The sequence below is a fragment of the Ursus arctos genome, unplaced genomic scaffold, assembly GCF_023065955.2.
Source record: "Ursus arctos isolate Adak ecotype North America unplaced genomic scaffold, UrsArc2.0 scaffold_2, whole genome shotgun sequence".
In the NCBI taxonomy this organism is placed as follows: domain Eukaryota; kingdom Metazoa; phylum Chordata; class Mammalia; order Carnivora; family Ursidae; genus Ursus; species Ursus arctos.
This window is the reverse complement of record NW_026622874.1, coordinates 82,044,701-82,059,763: the sequence shown is the minus strand read 5'-3', so window position 1 is coordinate 82,059,763 and position 15,063 is coordinate 82,044,701. Positions and strand designations below refer to the sequence as shown.

Here is a 15,063-nt window from a genome sequence, read left to right as displayed (position 1 = left end):
ATTTCCGCTTTGGCAGAGGAGAACTAAGACACTTGAGCTCCCTGCAGCACTTAATTTCCATACCCCTTCCTCTATTTATTGAACGTTTGCTACATTCTGTCAGTTGAAATATTCTAATCATCCTCAGAGATGGGTATTAGTATCCAGTTTTTTTTAGATGAAGATACTGAGGCTTAGTGAAATCAAGCAATTTACATTAGCTCATTGCTATAATCTGAATGCCTCTGTCCTCCTCTTCTGCCCAAATTCTTATGTTGAAATCCTAACCCCAATGTGATGGTATTACCATGAGGGACACGGGCATGTGATTAAGGTCATGAGGATGGAGCCCTGATGAATGGGATTCGAGCCCTTATGACACAGGCCCCAGAGAGCTCCCTTGCTCCCTCCACCATGTGAAGGACACAGCGAGAGGATGCCTGTCTATCAGAAATCAGGCTCTCACCACACCCTGAATCTGCATGGAGCTTCGATGGGAGACTTCCCAGCCTCCAGAACTGTGAGAAATACAATGGCTGTTTTTAAGTCAGCCGGCCTACAGTATTCTGTTATAGCAGCCCCAGCTGACTGGGACTGTCACACAGCAAATAAATTCTGGACTCCGCAGGCCAAGACCCGCAACATGTGCCTCCGGAGCCCTGGCTTTCAAATTCTCAGCACAGCCAAAATCAAATTTTGTTTAATTTGCTCTCGTTAGCTTCTCTGTGTGTTTCGAGGTCCAGAGAAGTGTCTTTTACTTCCTGGGCTAGTTTTGGTGTTTTGCAAGGGGAGGGCACTTTCTCCTCCCTCAGAAGCCCTGGATGCATTCCCCAGACCAGGGGCCCCTGGAGAGGAAAAGGCTGGGAGTGAGGTCCTGCGAGGGACACGCAAAACACAGGATGGAGGGTCAACACTGGGTGTGGCGGCCCCCGGACATTCGACAGTGAGGGTATAGGTAACATTATAATATGTACATTACATACAAGGGGGTTTGGGTATCCTTTTGAAGGGGAGCAGAGAGGGTTGTGGAGGGTTCCAGTGTATTCGGGGGCTTGTGTGGGGTTCGCACTTTCGGGGGAGTTCGGTCGGCGGGTCGACCTCCGGGCAGTCCTCGGAGCACCCTCCGCCTTCCCGGGGAAATCTGGGGAGAAGCCACCGGGGCGGGGAGGTCCCACACTCACCCTCGAAACCGCCACAGCCACACTTCCACCTTCACCTCTGAGGGACGCTCGTCACCCGTGCAGCGCCTCCTGCCAACGCCTTCCCCAACCGCCCCGCCGCCTGCCGGTCCGCCACCTTGGGCCCTTCCTCGCGCATGCGCGCACGTGCCCAGTCCCCACCCCGCCCCTCGCTCCCTGCAGCCCTCGCGCCCTCAGGCTTCACCACCTTCCTGGCACGCATCTCTCTACTCCTCTGCGCACTGGACCCTCTCCTGGACCCGTCAGAGCGTGAGGCCTCACTAAACTCTTCCCTCTCACACTGCCCGAGGCCCCACGACCCTGAGGGCCCTACCTCAGGCCCGTTCGCTTGCTCCCAGGCGCTTCGCCTCTGCACCCCACTGGACGACCCCACCATCCTCTAACTGTCGCTGGCTCCCCTCTCCCTCATGTGTCATGGTCACCCTCAGCGGGCCAGTACCTGGTGGCAGGAAGTGGGAGGAGATTCAGTGGCCGCCGCCCTCCATGGTCTGTGGGGATCAACAGAAAGCTTGCAGAGGTGCAGGCACAGGGGCCCGCCACCCTCCTCCGGGGGCCACTCAAAGCCCCAGAAGCTGCGCAACCTGGCCTAATGCGCGCGGTCCACGCGTCTCGCTCCCAGGTGCGCCGCCCCTCGCCCTGGTGGCGTGCTCCGCCTCTGCCCGTGGGCGCTCAGCGCGTGGAGACTACGACTGCGTCCTCTGCGCGCGCAGCCACTCAGTGGGCCTCACCCCTGGACCGCTCTCCTGCTGCTCCAATTCGTTAATGGTCGCTTCTCTTGGCGGACCAGCAAACCCCCCCCTCCCCCCCCTCCCCCGCAATATGCACCTCCACTGTAGCTTAATGGTTGGAAGCCCAGGTTCTGAATTCTGTCAGAGGGCAAATGTCTCTCCTACTGAACCAGGTATCCGGTTCTGGCCTTTCAGCGCTAAATGGGGCTGGGCTCTTGAACTGTCAGGTTAAGCTTTGTGCTGGAGGGACCCTGCAGGACCAAAGGCTGCTGTTCCAAGTTCAGGTGTTTCCTCTTGATTCTTCTATCACCTTGCTGCTGCCCGCAGCAGGTGTGGAGGACATTTCGCGTCATTCACCCTGCACCCCCACCCTCATTAACTGTGGGTACTCAGTGACTCCCGCAAGAGTCCCTTCCTAGCACCAGCCTGCCAACAACCACAGAAAAGTTTCCTGCTTGCTAGATCTAGCCTGTACCCTATGGAGGCATTTCCTGCTGTCTCAGCAGATATGGAACAGCCTTGACCCAAGGCCAAGGAACTTCCCACCAAGCTCACCTTCTCCAAGAACATGTGAATCTCAGCCTTGGGGAGGAGTCCTCTTCCAAGTTTGTTTCTTCCTTGGGTATTTCCCCTCAGCCATAGTGTATTCTTTAGAATTCTTGGAACTCTACTAAGCACTTTAGAAGCACTGCATCATTTAATCCTACTACAAACCTCAGAAGTAGTTATAAGGAAGTAGAGAGAGAGAGAGAGAACTCCCTGTTCAAATTGCTATGTGGTTTCCAGGCTCTTAATGGGTACACAGGGATGTCCCTGCTTGCTTACTGGGTGACCCTGGCTGAATCCTTCACCCCTCTGTGTCTTCCATGTACAGCGAGGATAATAATAGCTGCACTACCTACTTCAGAGGTTTGTAGTAGGATTAAATGATGCAATGCATGTAAGACTACCACATTAAAGGAATTTTAAAGTCATTAATGATGCCAACTGTGAGACTAGATGCAAGTAATAGCTTAATCAAATGAGTTCCCTCTCCCCATTTAAAGGTGGTGAGCCTGGTAAACAAATCTTGCAATTAGTGAAATCGCTGGTGATGTATGGCATGTATGGGAGTGGAACCCATAGAACATTACATCTAAAAACAACAAAACACAGAATACCTTCTGGGTATCATTTTATTACTCACAAAATCCAACTGAGAATATAAAAACCTTGAACAAACCATCTCAAAATAGAGTCGCTTCATGGACTCTTTCTGTCTTGCAACTGGACAACAGTCATCCCTACTTGTCTGCTCATCTGCCCATGAATCTTGAGAGTGATTAGATTTCTCATGTGGCTTATGGGGGATTCCGTGTGCCCAAACAAGATCTGAGAAAGAGCTCTCTGTCTCCCTCTCCTCTTCATTTGTTCTTCTTTCCTTCTTAATCAGAAGTGGGGCGAGAATAGGAAAGAAAACACACTCTTAAAGAATTGTTTTACTTTGTTCTTGGACTTTAAATGTCTTGATACAAAGATTCTCTTGCAAATGAAGAATCTTGGTTTGAGTTTTGTAAATAATAACCCAACTTACCCTTATCCCTTAAACTTTGATATTGATTTTAATTAGATCCTTTCTGGTATAAAATTATGTATGTGTGTATTCATGGGAAAGATGATTTGATACAGGCTTAATGCTCCTCTTAACCATATCTCAAGTACTGAAACAAAATCCTCTTGCTCTTCAAGCTGTCCCATTTGACAGCACCACCATTTCTGGATGTTTCTGTTTAAACATTCAGAATGCTCAGGAATAGGTCCTTTTACTACCCTGATTAATGGTGCTCTTTTATATTTCTAGGAAAATGAACAGGATTTTCGCTAAATGTCTTTAGATTTGCACATGCTGTATACATAGGCCACTCATGTAAATCTACAAAAGAGTGATGTATGTTCCTCTTTGGAAGGCTCTTTATGATGTAAATATATTTATACCAAGATATGCACACACATAGTAATGTCCCTCTGTGTGTCCAGGTATACACAGAGTAGACTAAGGAAGACATAAGGGTCACTGGTTGGGAGTGGATCTCATGGTACCTTTCTTTATAATCACCTTCTGTGTTCTCTGGGGTACCAAAGGCCAGGAAGATTTGTTCCAGCGTTATCTGACTGATGGAATAGTCTTCTAAATTGAATTGCTCTTTAGCATCCTCCAGAATACCAAACACCTTTAGCAACAACAGCAATAAAAAAGTGCAGTTACCATCGTAATCCTCGCCTCCAGCGCCCAACCCAGATAAGCCTCTCCTGCACTTCCTCCAAGTCCTGTCAAGTTAATGTTGGAGGACAAAAGGGGGAGATGAGAAAATGATAGAAAACGTAACTGAGGATCTGCAAGGAAGCAGTTCTCTGTTCCCATTGTCTTGATGGACATAGACTAATAATGGGATTTAAGGAACAAACAATTAAAACTCTAGGTATTTTTGAAAAATCACATAATTTAGGTTACTTTTCTGCTTCTCATACAATGCCAGGCTCCCATTACACATACCCGAATATCAAATACTCCCCCTATCATTAGTGCCTCTTAATATGTAATGTTAGAAGGTCATGGTTTCTACATTACCTTTCCCCAGCTGTTGTCCTTGCTGGGAATGTAGTAGGTAAGGATCCCTTGATTCTCCTGCTTTAATACACTACCTAAGAAATGAAAGATAGGATAGATGAGTAATCTTGCAGATATCATTTTAAATTTCCAAAATATTGCTATATCAACTTAATTATTCACAATAGAGGGGTGAATAGATATTGTTAATACAAAAAGGGACATGGTCAAATAACATGCCGTCTTTGATATATATGACATGGTTAATTCCTTTTGGATTTATTCCTGATGAAATAGTCTTATTATGTGGAATTCATAGCAATTATCGAGGGCAGACTTTCAGGCACAATAAAATTGTCAGTTTACATACCCCATGTAAAAACTCTGAGCCTTCAAAAATTCTAATGTTACAACAAGACTTTATTCCTGAACATAATGCTGAGAATATGAGCTAGTCAGGTTTTCACTCTGGTTGTGTGGATATGTATACATGTGCAGTGTGGTTGGTGGGGAGGGGAGCAGAACAAGGCCTCCTTGTTTTTCCATGATCACATGCCCTGTGAAAGAGGAAATCATACATATAAATCATCGAAGTCGGGCTATGTGTTCTGGTTTTGTTCTTGGGTGAATAAGAACCCACTGGTGGAATGAAAGGGAAGAGGGTGGTATCCACTTCTAATTGGAACAAACAAATGTATTTACACTCATCAGTGCACATTTGTAGGTTGTTGCAAATTGGATTAACTGGGGTCAAAATGTTTTAAAGTAAAAAATACATGTTATAAGGGTGAGTAGCTTTTCTTAATGTGATTTCTAATGCATGTTCTGTCTCCATGATCCCATAAAGCTCTTTTTGTGTGTGAAATATTTGAACATGGAGTTTAATGAAAGCAAACACTGGTGAAATCACCCCATTTAGGCCAAGTAATAGTAACCCAGACACTCCCATGTCCCACTTCTCAGCCTCTATCCCCCATAAAAAATTACCAATACCTTCATTGTTATTGTGGACATTTCCTTTTCAAAGGTGTTTTTACCTATGCATATACCTCCAAAAATTGAGGTAGAGTTTTCCTACCTTTGACCTTTATGTGAATGGAATCATCTGGTATATTTTCTTTCTTCATTCGCTCAATGTTTGTGAAATTCATTCATGCGGTTGCATATAGCTATAATTCATTTTCTTCTCTAAATAGTAATCTGGCATATGAATGTTCTGCAATTTATTTTCCTTTAGGCTACTACTGATAGACATAGAAGACTATTGTGAATTTACTGACTTAAATAGTATTTTACTTATCTCCTTTAACAGGTAGATGCAAGTATGTAAAACATAGTTGTAGGTAGAATCATTGGGCCGTTGCTTTTTAAAAAATTGGTCTAGTTTCACCTTTGAGATACAGTGAGTTGGAAAGACTGTCACTCCCACTGTTAATACAAGAAAGCTGGACAAATTGCAAATTAATGCATTTCTGGAACCCATCAGTTTTCTGACAGGGCAAACTCAGGGAAAATAACTAACCCATATCTGGGTAGAGACAGGCATTTACAGACAAGATCAGGACCATAACATTTGCTTGTACAAGGTAGACAATACCAAATGACATAAGCTGAAATAAAAAATGTAATAAATTGCTAAAGATCAAGTGTGGGATAGCAAGAGAATTATGAAGCCCATTTTTAAAATTTTTATCCTCTCTGATTTAGTTTTTTTAGTAGTGCTTGCTTCTTATACACATTAGAGAACTGAATTTTGCTTGTGAGCCAAGCCAAAATTATTTTTCATTTAATGCAGGATTTAAGTCTATTTACATATGTTGAAAGGCACAATATGTTTAATTATAGTCCTCCTATATAATTTTTAAAGTTATATGTGCATATATACAGGATAAATGCATAAATATAAATACAAATGTAAATATACAAATATGACTGTCTGTATTTCACTTTGTGGCTGGTTCTTTTTCTTACTGTTATATTTGAATTACGGTCAAGTGTACATTTTTTTTCTAATGATTAACTCCATTCTAACATCTTTTCCTAATACCCATAAATTGTCCTCTCTTTTAAGATACTGGTATAAATATTCAGTGCTCACCAATAATTCCTATGCAGAAACTTCTCCATTCACTCCTCACTCGACGTGACATTTTTTTTATCACTTGTATTTTTTATTTCTTCTAATTTATTTTATAATAATTTTTATTATGTTAGTCACCATACAGTATATCCCTAGATTTTGATGTAAAGTTCCATGATTCATTACTTGCGTATAACACCCAGTGCACCATTGCAATACGTGCCCTCCTTACTACCCATCACCAGTCTATCCCTCCCCTCTGAAGCCCTCAGTTTGTTTCTCAGAGTCCATAGTCTCTCATACTTCATTCCTGATTCTGATTACCCCTCCTTTCTTTATTCTTCCCCTACCGATCTTCCCAGTTCCTATGTTCCATGGATGAGAGAAATCATATGATAATTGTCTTTCTCTGTTTGACTTATTTCACTTAGCACTATCTCCTCCAGTGCCATCCAAGTTGCAGCAAATGTTAAGAACTCGTTCTTTCTGATAGCTGAGTAATATTCCATTGTATATATGGGCCACAACTTCTTAATCCAGTCATCTGTTGAAGGGCATCTCGGTTCCTTCCACGATTTAGCTATTGTGGACATTGCTGCTATGAACATTGGGGTGCATATGGCCTTTCTCTTCACTACGTCTGTATCTTTGGGGTAAATACCCAGTAGTGCAATGGCTGGGTTATAGGGTAGCTCAATTTTTAACTTTTTAAGGGACCTCCACACTGTTTTCCAGAGTGGCTGTACCAACTTGCATTCCCACCAACAATGTAGGAGGGATCCCCTTTCTCCACATCCTCTCCAGCAATTGTTGTTTCTTGCCTTGTCAGTTTTTGCCATTCTAACTGGCGTAAGGTGGTATCTTAATGTGGTTTTGATTTGAATTTCCCTGATGGCTAAGGATTTTGAACATTTTTTCATGTGTCTGTTAGCCATTTGTATGTCTTCATTGGAAAAGTGTCTGTTCATATCTTCTGCCCATTTTATGATTTGTTTATTTGTTTCTCGTGTATTGAGTTTGAGAAGTTCTTTGTAGATCTTGGGTACCAGTCTGATCTGTGGCATCATTTGCAAATATATTCTCCCATTCCGTGGGCTGCCTCTTAGTTTTTCTGACTGTTTCCTTGGCTGTGCAGAAGCTTCTTATCTTGATGAAGCCCCACAAGTTCATTTTATCTTTTGTTTCTCTTGCCTTTGGAGATGTGTCATGAAAATGGTTGCTTTGGCCGATGTCGTAGAGGTTGCTGCCTATGTTCTCTTCTAGGATTTTGATGGATTCCTGTCTCACATCGAGGATTTTGTCCATTTGGCGTTTATCTTTGTGTATGGTGTGAGAGATTGGTCAAGTTTCATTCTTTTGCATGTAGCTGTCCAATTTTTCCAGCACCATTTATTGAAGAGACTCTTTTTTCCACTGGATGTTTTTTCCTGCTTTATCAAAGATTAGTTGCCCAAAGAGCCGAGGGTCCATTTCTGGGTTCTCGATTTTGTTCTGTTGGTCTATGTGTCTGTTTTTGTGCCAGTACCATGCTGTCTTTGTGATCACAGCTTTGTAGTACAGCTCGAAATCCGGCATTGTGATACCCCCAGCTTTGTTTTTCCTTTTCAACAGTTCCTTGGCTATTCGGGGCCTTTTCTGGTTCCATACAAATTTAAGGACTATTTGTTCCTGTTCTTTGAAAAATGTTATCAGTATTTTGATCAGGATATCAATGAAAGTGTAGATTGCTCTGGGTAGCATGGACATTTTAACTATGTTAATTCTTCCGATCCATGAGCATGGAATACTTTTCCATCTTTTTGTGTCTTCTTCAATGTCTTTCAAGAGTGATTTATAGTTTCTAGAATATAGATCGTTTACATCTCTGGTTAAGTTAATTCCAAGGTAACGTATGGTTTTTGGTGGTATTGTAAATGGGATGGATTCCCTAATTTCTCTTTCTTCAGTCTCACTATTCGTGTATAGAAATGCAACTGATTTCTGAGCATTGATTTTGTATCCCACCACATTACTGAATTGCTCTATAACTTCTAGTAGTTTGGGGGTGGATTCTTTTGGGTTTTCCATATAGAGTATCATGTCATCTGTGAAGAGAAACAGGTTGACTTCTTCTTTGCCAATTTGGATACATTTTATCCCTTTTTGTTGTCTGATTGCTGTTGCAAGGACTTCTAGTACTATGTTGAATAATAGTGGCGAGAATGGGCATCCTTGTTGTGTTCCTGATCTTAAGGGAAAGGCTTCCAGCTTTTCCCCATTGAGAATGATATTTGCTGTAGGCTTTTCATAGATGGTTTTTATGAGATTGAGGAGTGTACCCTCTATCCCTACACTCTGAAGGGTTTTAATCAGGAAAGGATGCTGTATTTTGTCAAATGCTTTTTCTGCATCTATTGAGAGAATCATATGATTTTTGGCTTTTTTCTTGTTGATATAATCTATCACACTGATCGATTTGCGAATGTTGAACCACGCTTGCATCCCAGGGATGAATCCCACTTGGTCAAGATGGAGAATCCTTTTAATGTACTGTTGGATTCTATTAGCCAGGATCTTGTTGAGGATTTTGGCATCCATATTCATTAGGGAAATCAGTCTGTAATTCTCCTTTTTGATGGGGTCTTTGCCTGGTTTGGGGATCAAGGTAATATTGGCCTCATAGAATGAGTTTGGTAGTTTTCCTTCTGTTTCTATTTTTTGAAATAGCTTTAGGAGAATAGGTATTATTTCTTCTTTGAATGTTTGGTAGAATTCCCCGGGAAAACCATCCGGTCCTCGTGTTTTGTTTGTTGGAAGGTTTTTTATCACTGTTTCAATCTCTTCATAATTAATTGGCCTGTTTAAAAAATCAATTTCTTCCTGTTTCAGTCTTGGTAGTTTATAGGTTTCCAGGAACGACTCTATCTCTTCCAGTTGCTTAATTTATTGGCATAAAGCTGTTGATAAAAGTTTCTAACAATCCTTCCAATTTCATTGGTGTTGGTTGTGACCTCTCCTTTTTCATTCATAATTTTATTAATTTGGGTCCTCTCTCTCTTCTTTTGGATATCTTGCCAGTGGTCTGTCAATTTTATTAATTCTCTCAAAGAACCAGCTTCTAGTTCTGTTGATCTGCTCTACTGTACTCCTGGTTTCTAATTCATTGATTTCTGCTCTAATCTTGGTCAACTGCTTCCTCGTGCGTGGATTAGGCCTGTCCCTCTATTGCGGTTCCAGCTTCTTGAGGTGAGAATATAAAAACTGCATTTTAGATTTTTCTATTCTTTTGAGTGAGGCTTGGATGGCTATGTATTTCTCCCTTAGGACTGCCTTCGCAGTATCCCATAGGTTTTGGACCATTGTGTTTTCATTCTCATTGGTCTCCATAAATTGTTTAAATTGATTTTTGATTTCCTGGTTTATCAAATCATTCCTGAGCAGGATGGTTCTTAGTCTCCAAGTGTTTGAGTTTCTTCCAAATTTTTCCTTGTGGTTGAGTTCAAATTTCAAAGCTTTGTGGTCTGAGATTATGCAGGGAATAATTTCAGTCTTTTGGTATCGGTTGAGACCTGTTTTGTGTCCCAGAACATGGTCTATTCTTGAGAATGTTCCATGGGCATTAGAATAGAATGAGTATTCTTTGGTTCTGGGGTATAGTGTTCTATATATATCTATGAAGTCCAACTCGTCGAGTATGGCATTCAAAGCCTTTGTTCCTTTACTGAGTTTTTGCAAGGGTGTTCTGTCTATTTGTGATAGTGGGGTGTTGAAGCCCCCTACTATTGACATATTTTTATCTATATGTCTCTTTATTCTGGTTAAGATTTGGCTTGTGTATCTTGCTGCTCCCCTGTTGGGGGCATAGATATTTATAATTGTCATATCCACTTGTTGGATACATCTTTTAAGAATAATATAGTGCCCTTCTGTCTCTAACTATAGTCTTTAGTTTAAAATCCAATCTGTCTGATATGAGAATTGCTACTCCAGCTTTCTTTTGAGGTCCATTTGTGTGAAAGATGGTATTCCATCCCTTTACTTTCAGTCTGAATGTATCTTTAGGTTCAAAATGAGTCTCTTGTAGACAGCAAATGGATGGGTCATGTCTTTTTATCCAATCTACAACCCTGTGGCGTTTTATGGGAGCATTTAGGCCATTTACATGAGACTGAATATTGAGAGATATGATTTTAATGATGCCATGTTGCCTGTAAAGTCTTTGTTTCTATCGATTGTGACTTTCTGTTCTGTATCACTCTTGGGGCCTTTTTATTTTTATAGAACCCCCCCTTAATATCTCCTGTAGGGCTGGTTTTATGGTTATGAAATTGGTCAGTGACTGGCAATTCTAGAAGGTCTTTATCTCTCTATCAAGTCTGAATGACAGTCTTGCTGGATAAAGGATCCTTGGCTGCATGTTTTTCTCTGAAAGAGCTTTAAAAATGCCCCCCCAACCCCTTCTCTCATTCCAGGTCTGTGTAGAGGGGTCTGACATAATTCTGGTACCTTTGCCTTGGTACGTGAGAAATTTCTTTGCCCTGGCTGCTTTCAATACTGTATCCTTGGATCTAATATTTGCGAATTGCACTATGACGGGACGTGGCGTAGGTTTGTCGTGGTTGAGCTTGGGAGGGGTCCTCTCTGCCTCTTGGACACGAATGTTTATTTCCCTTGCTAGATTAGGGAAGTTTTCAGCTACAATTTGTTCAAATATCTCTTCTAGACCTCTGTTTTTCTCCACCCCCTCGGGGATGCCGATGATTCTGACATTGGTAAGTTTCATTGAGTCAGTAATCTCCTGTAACCTACATTCTTGCGTGTGGATTTTTTTAAGTCCAGTTTCTATTTTTGCTTTGTCTTCTACTAACCCATCCTCCAATTCACTGATACGTTCTTCTGCCTCATTCACCCTGGCCACAAGAGCCTCTAGTTTTGACTGCATTTGGCTCATAGAATTTTTAATTTCTGCCAGATTCGCTCTCATTTCTGCCCTTAGAGATTCTATATTCTCATTAACATTTTCGTTAATACTTTTTTCAAGTCTACACATCATCTTGACCATGGTTACTCTGAATTCCGTTTCTGATAATTTGGTTATATCCATATCCATTAGTTCTGTGGCAGAGGCCATAGACTCATTGTCTTTTCTTTGCTGGGGTGGATTTCTCCTTCTCGTCATTCTGATGAGGAGAGGTTGCGGGGTTGTCCAGAGCCGAAATTATTGACCGAGACCCAGGCCATGCGCCCTTGTTTTATAGGGACCTTAGGGATGTGGGCTTCTTGATTTTTCAGCCTGCCTTCTGGGGGAGGAGCTTGTCGCTCCAATACTCAGGCAACCCTGTTTGGGTAGAGTCTCTGTGTCCCCTGAGAGGGGGGATGGGGATGGGCATACTGTGAGCTGGTATTTCCAGGCTTTTGTTCTCTGGTGGCTTTCCCTGGTGGTTTGCTGTGCCTCTTCTTAGAGTCAGTGCAGCAGTGCCGAATCTCAGCCTCTGTCTCAGAACAGAGGGATCTCGGACTGTTCTCCACTGATGTTCTGGCCACTTTAACTCTGTTTCTGTTGGTGCTACTCAACCCTGCAGCATCCCAGGATGTATGCCCCACACCTGGCGTCCCAGCCCTCACTTCCAGGGCTGGCATGTCTCTGTCCTTTGTGTTTCTAACACCGGTAGCTGCCAGCTGCCAGCCGCCCCCCCGCGCTTGGGGAGCTCCCGGTCTCAGTCTGGGTCCAGTGAGCACATCAGAGCTCTGGTTTTCAGTCTGGTCGCACGTTCCCTGCTCACGGTCTCAGTCGGCTCTCTCCCATGCAGGTGGCTACCGTTTCCTAGTGCCCGAACGCGGCAGCTCCCTCCCCCTTCTGTTTATCTTCCGATATCTGTGCGGGTTTCACAGCTCCCCGCTTTGTACCTTAATACTCAGCTCTGGAGATGTTCATTTGTAGAGATCCAGATGTATCTTCCTGCGTCTCAGGCTGATTCCGTGGATGTTCAGGCTGGTCTGGTACCTATCCAACTCGACTCAGGGGACCAGCTGAAAAAGGGGTCCCCTACTCCTCCACCATCTTAACTCCCTCCTCCTCCGATGTGAAATTTTTGTCTGTATAGTCTTCAGGGAGAGCCATCAGGAATAATATTCCCTGAATACCTATTTGTTTATAACTTTTTGAATTTTATTCTTGAAAATCATTTTGGCTCCATATGAAAACTATGGCTTACATTTTTCTTAGCATAAGATGTTTTGTCACAAAGCCCAAAATCAGTGTAATTTTCTTTCCCTTATAAATTTTCATTCTTCCCCTTGTTTTTTTTTTTTTTTTAAATCTGGGATCCAAAGGTCATCCCACTTTATTATTAAAATACAGTAGTTATATTGGAATAGTCCCTGGTGTTGATGATATTGGGTCAATTTTTCAGGTTGTCCTTTCAATAAGCAGGTTTGTCTCATCTTAGGAAATTTTCTTGAATGATAGTTTTTAGAATTTATTCTTATCTATGGCTTTGCTTTTCTCCTTTTGGACTAATTTCATAGTTGTGTTGGATTGTCCTTGCCTTGCTTCTTGCTTGCTTTTTTTCGAAAGCTTTCCTGTGTTTCCATTTGATGGTTTTCTGTTTTTCTCCTTTCCAATCTCCATTTTCCTTGTGCTTTCTATATGGTTTATTTGCTCTTGATAGTTAAGTATTTCTGAAATGTTTAACTTAAAATACCCTCTCCAATGTGGTCAGCTGTTTGCATATCACCTTGTTGGCTAGCCATCTAATCTCTTTGTCCTTTAAGTGGAATTTAGGATTTTCTTAAATACCATTCATTCCCTTCTTAATTCTTTAGGCTCATGTTGAAATATTAGATAATAATTTCATCTGTTTTGTGTCCTTGTAGCTCTGCTGTTCTTTCAATGTCTGTAGGTATTTTCTTTTATCCTCTTTTACTTACGATATTTTTCTGTGGGATTCAATTATACTCTTTTCAGTCATTTATCTTTAAATGAGATTAATTTTCTTAAAGCTTTAGAAGGAGTTTCCTATATAGAAGGTGAGGTGGGACAGAATATCTTTCTTAGCTTTTGAGTCCTCTCCTGTAGGGTTCCTTCTGAGAGGCTTCTGGGATGTATCAAGTAATATGCCTCCCAGTGTAGATCTTCCTCTGGTATTTTCTCATATCTGCCTTCTGTGGGTCTCTCCCCACTCCAACCTTAAATTTGAGATTCTTTCATCCAGAGAGGACCTCTGCTTGCTCCTGGGAATCAGAGGATGGAATCATAGGATGTTTCTGACTGCCCACTTGAGGGTCCCCCTTTACATGGCAGTCTCAGCATGAGTTTCCAAACCCTGGAGAGGGTCCAGAGCTTCATTACTGACCCCAGTGTTACAATGGCATTTGTTTCCACAGTTAGCTTTTCTAATTGCTCACTGTTTCCATTCTTTTGTTTTCTTCTCTTTTTTTTTTTCTTGTTTTCTGGTTAAAATTTTTTTCTCTCTTTTGAGATGTATTTGTTTTAATTTTGATCAATTTTTAGTTTCATTTTACCAGTAGTACTTTTCAGACTATATAATCTTCCATGTTGTAGAAATAGAATCATCGTTGCATTTTAAAAAAAGAACACATATCAGTTAAATTTCCTTGGGATTATGTAGAATCATTTACCCCAAATATCTGATTATTGTGGTAAATCCTCTTTAAAGTATACATTCTAGATAACTTTTGCTTGCAATATTTATATCTTCTTTTTGAAAATCAACATTTAGGTATATGTTCCAAGTCAGTTCCTTTTGATTCTGTCATATTTGAAGAGGTATTTGCTCCAGAATGATGTAAGGAAGAACGGGGCAATGAATACCTTACAGCTGAGAATGTGCTTCAAACCCACATTCTCATTAAACCTCTCGTGTCCACATACTCAAGTCTTGGGTCAGTGTTTAGTATCCCTCCTTGAAGCAGAGCTAGGACAGCACACAATAAGTGAGGTTTTTTGGTTATAGCTTCTCTTTGTGGTAATTAGACACCATGTGAAATAGAAGTCTGATAGAATAAGTACTCAAAAATATGTGCTGAATGAATGCATTAAGTGAGTATTGAACTTCTTAATGGACACATCCATCTGCAGGTGTCATAGGCACATCACAATCACTATGACCAACACTGGTGTAATTATTTTCCCATACATCTGTTCTCCACATCTTCTCTTCCATTCATTTCTTATCTATCATCTGCTCTCTATTCCTACTGTGCAATCAATCATGATATTTTCCATTGCCTGGAAGATAAACTTACAACTCCTCAGCCTGACACACAATGAGAACTTCTGTGATATTTTGCTCAGCCTAACAAAGTGGAAGTAAGATGAAAAACCAGCATTATTTTTTTTTCTTTGATGTTAACCTTTATTTTTTTATTTTAATGTTTTCTTAAATTATATTATGTTAGTCACCATACAGTACATCCCTGGTTTCTGATGTAAAGTTCGATGATTCATTAGTTGTGTATGCAATACGTGCCCCCCTTACTACCCATCAC

At 41.6% G+C, this 15,063-nt stretch overlaps 2 protein-coding genes across 2 annotated transcripts in view; both read right to left on the bottom strand.

Annotated features, from left to right (window-relative positions):
• LOC113267547 (phospholipid-transporting ATPase ABCA3-like) overlaps positions 1-1,253 on the bottom strand; it is a 178,948-nt gene extending 177,695 nt beyond the window's left edge. The window contains exon 1 of the mRNA XM_057314873.1: positions 1,161-1,253. The gene's annotated coding sequence lies outside the window, so the exon portion shown is untranslated. The remainder of the gene's footprint in view (positions 1-1,160) is intronic.
• A 2,467-nt stretch (positions 1,254-3,720) lies between these two features.
• LOC113267501 (phospholipid-transporting ATPase ABCA3-like) overlaps positions 3,721-15,063 on the bottom strand; it is a 160,715-nt gene continuing 149,372 nt past the window's right edge. Inside the window, exons 29-31 of the mRNA XM_048224503.1 lie at positions 4,515-4,588; positions 3,986-4,116; positions 3,721-3,742 (exon numbers count right to left, since the gene is read on the bottom strand). Coding sequence (XP_048080460.1) covers positions 3,721-3,742; positions 3,986-4,116; positions 4,515-4,588 — 227 coding nt within the window. The remainder of the gene's footprint in view (positions 3,743-3,985; positions 4,117-4,514; positions 4,589-15,063) is intronic.